The sequence below is a fragment of the Neltuma alba genome, unplaced genomic scaffold (assembly GCF_004799145.2).
Source record: "Neltuma alba isolate B1F8T4 unplaced genomic scaffold, ASM479914v2 tig00003699_pilon, whole genome shotgun sequence".
In the NCBI taxonomy this organism is placed as follows: Eukaryota; Viridiplantae; Streptophyta; class Magnoliopsida; order Fabales; family Fabaceae; genus Neltuma; species Neltuma alba.
The window spans coordinates 255,610-261,609 of NW_021633395.1; the positions used below are offsets into that span (position 1 = coordinate 255,610).

Here is a 6,000-nt window from a genome sequence, read left to right on the forward strand (position 1 = left end):
TATTGGTGGTTGTGCAATCACGAGGTGTCGTTTTCTGATTGATTTATATCATTTTGGTAGGTGTAGTTGTTGCGTTCTATTTGTGATGGATTTGAATATATATACTTTAGCTAATCAATTTTAGTTATGGTTTTCCTTCTCTTGTTCAAATTCTCCTCTTGATGGATCCCAACAAAATTAAACAGAATATATCAAAGATAGTTAATTTATTACATATAATTAAAGGGAGAGAAGAGGCGGTTGGTGAAAATGTAGAAAATTTACGTAAGAAGTTAAAATCATGAGTGATTTTTTAACTTATAAACTAAGAATATGTGTGACAGTTAAGAAAATGGACAGACTTCGGAGAGTATAATGATGTAGCCTACGTCTTCACGTCACATGTGTATAACATAGTATATATATATAAATAGGTGGTGCCTTCTAAGTTAAGTTCAGTGTTTTTAATTGGATGATTAATTATTATTATTATTATTATTATCAATTTCTTGCAATTTATTCTCATAATTATTTCTTTAATTTCAATTTCGGGTTAATATATTTTGGGGTCCAGGCAAGTTGCTTTTTCTTTTTCCACATTCTTAACTTTTTCCCACATTCCTTCTGGCATGGTTGAAAAGTGGCCACATCTATAGCTTTGGAATTACGTAATTTTTATATTCCAATATGTTTGACTAGTTTAGTTCAATCTTAAAGAATTTGTATTTTATTTTTTTCTAAGATTCACACGCAACAACAACAGCAAAAATTTTATCCTGCTAATTATCAAGGTTAGTTGCATGGATTGCACTAATGCAAATGTCATCGTGTTTAAAACCTAATTCTTGTAATAAGCTATTAATCAAGAGATTTTGATTAATAACTTCTTTAAATATTATTAGTGGTCTTTATAAGGTTAAAGATTATATAATCAAGAGATTTTGATTAATAACTTCCTTAAATATTATTCGTAGTCTTTATAAGGTTAAAGATTATATATATGCTCACTCCTTCTCATTGGTACTTTAAACAATCTTCTCTCTGCGATCAAACTACCTTATATGTTTTTCTTGATGATTTTTTATAAAGATTTTCCTCGACGATTTTGACATGGTAATTAGTGATTTTTTTTCTCGATGATGTTGTGCCAACTTATCTTTTTATATATACCGCTAATCCTTAATATAAGAATTAGTTTAGAATTAAGTTTAATTAATCGACTTTGTATCCTAAGGAATAGTCCTAATACATATAATTAAATATGATACTTTGGAAAAGTTGTAATTTACCAACTTAACTAAAATTTTTAATTTTCTCAAGTTAGTTATTTAGCATTTATACTAGTTCTAGTTCTAATTCTAAGATCTCTTTTATAGTTTACAAATGAGGTCTTATAATTAAGACTAAAGGCAGCATTAAGGACATGAGATAATAGTAATTATTTAACCCTATGTAATTCTCAACTAACGTGTTTTTCTATTGTCCTCTAATTTGGCCTTTATTACATTTTATTTTTCTGATCACGGCTACTACAAATTTACTATTTTTTCAAATTTTTTTAAAGTTGGTTTTTTTTGTTGTTGAATTATGTTTATTTTTCTGCTTTTAAATATTTTCATCACGTACTAAGTTTTTAATTTTATCGTGCCCATTATATATTTTAAATTATTTAAAATTCCCACGTATTGTGGAGAGAAGCGTGTCTTATAATTTTATATGAGAAAGTGTCTCAATATCAGAACTCAAAAGCAAGCAGAAAGCTAAGCATGGCCGATGGCGGGACGCTTAAGCATCAAAATGTTCTCTTTCTAATCATCTGTGTGCATAGACGATGTAAAGTTTAGTGCGGGGAAAATGGCGTTTGAGCACCAAAATATTAAATTAATTTAATCCTAAGATTAAAAAAATGAAAAATATTATTTAATAATTTAATACTTTTATCTCTTTTTTGTAATTTAGAAACTGACTTATAAGTAATACTACCTCTGGTTCTAATTATAAGAGTTAGTTGACTAATTTGAAGAGATTAAGGAAAGAAGTTAAGTTAGTTATTTGTAATAAATAAGTGTTATTTTTCCTAAAATATCCTTGCTAATTAGGTGTGTTAGCTAGAATTATCATTATTAGAATGACTTCTTTGAAAAAAAAATGCATAAATATGAGAGATAAAATAGATTGGGGTCTTATATCTAGAATCAAAATAAAAATCAAATAAAGTCTTATATTAAAAACTAGAGGTAGTATTATTTATTTATGAAAAAAAAAAAAGCTATTAAACATATCCGTGATAACTTCTCATATAGATACTAATATTTGTCATGAACAATAAATTAATTATGACTTTTTCTGCCACCGTAAAAAAATAATATGAGTTACTCTTCGAATCTTATTTACAAAACAATGAGAAGGGTTTTTTTTTTTTTTTCTTGGTAGTATCTATAAGTCATTTTGTTAAATTTTTAATAGAAATGTACTATTTTATTTTTAATTTGTTATAATGCAGATAATTATTTTCTAAAAGATGTATATATGAAATAGGAGTAAAACTGAAAATTTGTTAGACCTCCTCTGTGCTATTTAGGCTTCAATTTCAAATAAGAGTATGGTCTATTTTATTAGTTTTAATTTGAGTATGTCTTAATATTTAATGTAGTTTTTTTAATTATTTATTCTTTCTTCTTTATCATCCTCTCTCTTATTATATTTCTTTACACATTCTCTTTTATTCTTTTTCTCATTTATTATAAAGGTATATTTGAAAATAAAATTAAATTTCTAATCAATTTATTACTTTTAATTAATTATTTGTTATCTGTGATTTAAAATTTCTAATTAAAAAAAGTATTTAAAAGAGAGTTAATTTAAATTAAAATTTTTTTAATGTACATAAAACACGCTGAAAATATCTTATAAATAAATGGGACTGTAGGATTATACTACCTCCGGTCTTTAATATAAGACCTCGTTTGACTTTTAGTTTGGTCCTAATTATAAGACCCCAATCCATTTTGTCTCTCATATTTATACATTTTTTCCCAAGATAGTCCTTCTAATAATGATAGTTTTAACCAACACACTTAATTAGCAAGGATATTTTAGGAATGACAACACTTGTTTGTTACAAATAACTAACTTAACTTACTTCTTTAATCTCTTCAAATTAGTCAATTGGGTCTTATAATTAGGACCGGAGGTAGTATTAATAAAAGCAAGAAAATGATGGCAGAAGAAGAAAAAGCAAGAAAAATTTATATTTATTGTCTGACCAGTCCCACCCCAGTTTTCCTTTCCGGTTATAAATCACTCAACTCCGTTCTTCCTTTTGGCAGAAGAGCATCTTTCAAGTTTCAACAATGGCTTCCCAATCCCTCGTCTCCTTCTTACTTTTCCTCTCTTTCTCCCCTCTTCTCATTTCCGTCATCGCCGAACACGACTTCGTTCGCCCGATCGATCGGAAGGTCCTCGGTCTCAAGAAACAAAAGCTGAGCCACTTCCGATTCTACTGGCACGACATCCTCAGCGGCGAAAAACCCACCTCCGTCCCAGTCGTTACGCCGCCGATCAACTCCACCACTGGTTTCGGACTGGTGAACATGATCGATAATCCCCTGACATTAGGTCCGGAATTGAACTCCACAGTGGTGGGAAGAGCTCAGGGGTTTTACGCGTCGGCGTCTCAGAGCGAAATAGGGCTTATGATGGCGATGAATTTCGCGTTCATGGAAGGGAAGTACAACGGAAGCACCATCACTGTGCTGGGGAGGAACCCGGTGTTCAACAAAGTGAGGGAGATGCCGGTGATCGGAGGAAGTGGGCTTTTCCGATTTGCCAGAGGATACGCGGAAGCTCGAACCCACTGGTGGTCTGCCGCTTCCGGGGACGCCACCGTCGAGTACAACGTCTATGTTATGCATTATTGATGCTGCTTCTTCTAATTTAATTTCAGACTTGTTTTTTTCTTTTTGGGTTAATTTTGTGGTAGGGCTCTCATAGTTATTGTGGATGTGATTATGAGTTGGGCTTTTGCTTTAGTTAATTATTTTTCTGAGTCATAATGAGGGAATTAGTGTCTTCCTCTGATTAGAAGGATGATAATCATGATAATAATTTGTACCCCACTCTCCTGATTGATGATTTTCATCTTTTAGAGATAAACTTGTGCGTTTCAGAATCCATTCAGACCTTCATGGCTATATTAACTTGTGGAGGTGGTGTTTGGCAATGCTCATAAGTGTTTCTCTGAGACTTTTCCGCAAAATGAGACAAACTCCTTCATATATTTACTTCATAAATCATAAAAACACTTTTAAAATCATGGTTTGGTTTTTATCCAAACACCTTCGTAGTCTTTTTAAAGACAAGAGGCATCAAAAACCATATCTACAAACCAAAGCAGAGACATTTATCATTTAAATGGTATTTGAATAAAAATTAAATCATAATTTTAAAGATAATTTTTTGATATACGTAGTAAAGACGTAAAAAAATTTACATAAAACATCACCAATCAAACACCCCTAAATGCACTAATTTAAGAATGAAGTATTGATGAACTTACACACACACTCTTCACAAATGGTTGGAATTATCTCAAATTCCAAGCAAATTGTCAAATATCGATTGTAAATTTCTAAATATTAGTTATGAATAAACACCTTATTTATTTGTAAACTATCATACATAATGAAAATGACCAGTTATAGTTATAACTTTTGAAGGAAGCTTTTCTCTTTCTGGTCATCTATGGATTATCAATGACGGAAAACAATAAAAGAATATGACCTAGATGTAGAATAAAATGTATTATTTTCGCATACCATGTATTTTTATTTCCAAGTAATAATTGATGATTTAAAGAAAAAAAATAATTACAAATGAAGTATACTTTACTTTTAAGTTGATCAATTCTTAATTTCATCAAGATTTGATTTTTAAAAAAGAATTAAAACTATTTGATATTAAATTATATTGGGGATATAAATATTAGTGAAAATACCCTCTGGTTACGTTTTTTTGTTTTTTGTCTCCTCAAAACAAGGAAGTGTGATTTTGTTCTCTTGGCTTCCCAGTTACGATGGGCGTTTCTGGCTATAAAGCATTCGACTCAGCACTCCCTTTTCGCAGGAGAGCATCTTCCAACTTCCAACAATGGCTTCCCGATCCCTCGCCCTCCTCTTCTTTCTCATTTCCTCTGCTCCTCTTCTCTTTCCCGTCGTCGCTGAACATCATACCCACGACGACTTCGTTCGCCCAATCGATCGGAAGCTCCTCGGTCTCAAGAAAGAAAAGCTCAGCCACTTTCGATTTTACTGGCACGACATCGTCAGCGGCCACAATCCCACCTCCGTCCCCGTCGTTCCGTCGCCGATCAACTCCACCACTGCGTTCGGACTGCTGAACATGATCGACAACCCCCTGACAATGGGTCCGGAATTGAGCTCCCAGTTGGTGGGAAGAGCTCAGGGGTTTTACGCGTCGGCGTCTCAGAGCGAAATAGGGCTTATGATGGCGATGAATTTCGCGTTCATGGAAGGGAAGTACAACGGAAGCACAATCACGGTGTTGGGGAGGAATCCGGTGTTCAACAAAGTGAGGGAGATGCCGGTGATCGGAGGAAGTGGGCTTTTCCGATTTGCCAGGGGATACGTGGAAGCTCGAACCCACTGGTTCGATGCCAATTCAAGGGACGCCATTGTTGAGTACAATGTTTATGTCATGCATTATTAATATTTCTTCTTCTTCTTCTTCTTCTTCTTCAATTTTAGTCCGTTCGTTTTGCGGTGTTCATGTTATAATCTTAGCTATTCTCACTCCACTGTCCAGGAATGTGATTATATGTTCAGCTCTTGCTTTAATTAATTTTTTTCTGAAACAAAATTTGGGGATTATTCTGTCTTCTTCTTCTCCTTCTGTTTAGAACGATGACAATAATCAGAATAATTTCATAGTACTTCCCTCTTTACCTTCGTTTCTATCTGATCGTCCTCATTTCCTGACTGAGGATCTTCTTCTTATGCACAA

At 32.7% G+C, this 6,000-nt stretch overlaps 2 protein-coding genes across 2 annotated transcripts; both read left to right on the forward strand.

The window, feature by feature from the left end:
* The first annotated feature begins 3,284 nt into the window (after positions 1-3,284).
* LOC114742270 (dirigent protein 22) lies at positions 3,285-3,959 on the forward strand. The gene has a single exon (XM_028930544.1). The coding sequence runs from the start codon at positions 3,333-3,335 to the stop codon at positions 3,897-3,899; it is 567 nt and encodes a 188-aa protein (XP_028786377.1). The 5' UTR covers positions 3,285-3,332; the 3' UTR covers positions 3,900-3,959.
* Positions 3,960-5,057: 1,098 nt separating this feature from the next.
* LOC114742269 (dirigent protein 22-like) lies at positions 5,058-5,784 on the forward strand. Its single transcript, XM_028930543.1, has one exon. The coding sequence runs from the start codon at positions 5,128-5,130 to the stop codon at positions 5,704-5,706; it is 579 nt and encodes a 192-aa protein (XP_028786376.1). The 5' UTR covers positions 5,058-5,127; the 3' UTR covers positions 5,707-5,784.
* Positions 5,785-6,000: the final 216 nt, after the last annotated feature.

What these genes read in the sequence shown, in the direction of transcription:
- LOC114742269 (XM_028930543.1), top strand. Translation starts at nt 5,128, where the DNA reads ATGGCTTCCCGATCCCTCGCCCTCCTCTTCTTTCTCATTTCCTCTGCT.
- LOC114742270 (XM_028930544.1), top strand. Translation starts at nt 3,333, where the DNA reads ATGGCTTCCCAATCCCTCGTCTCCTTCTTACTTTTCCTCTCTTTCTCC.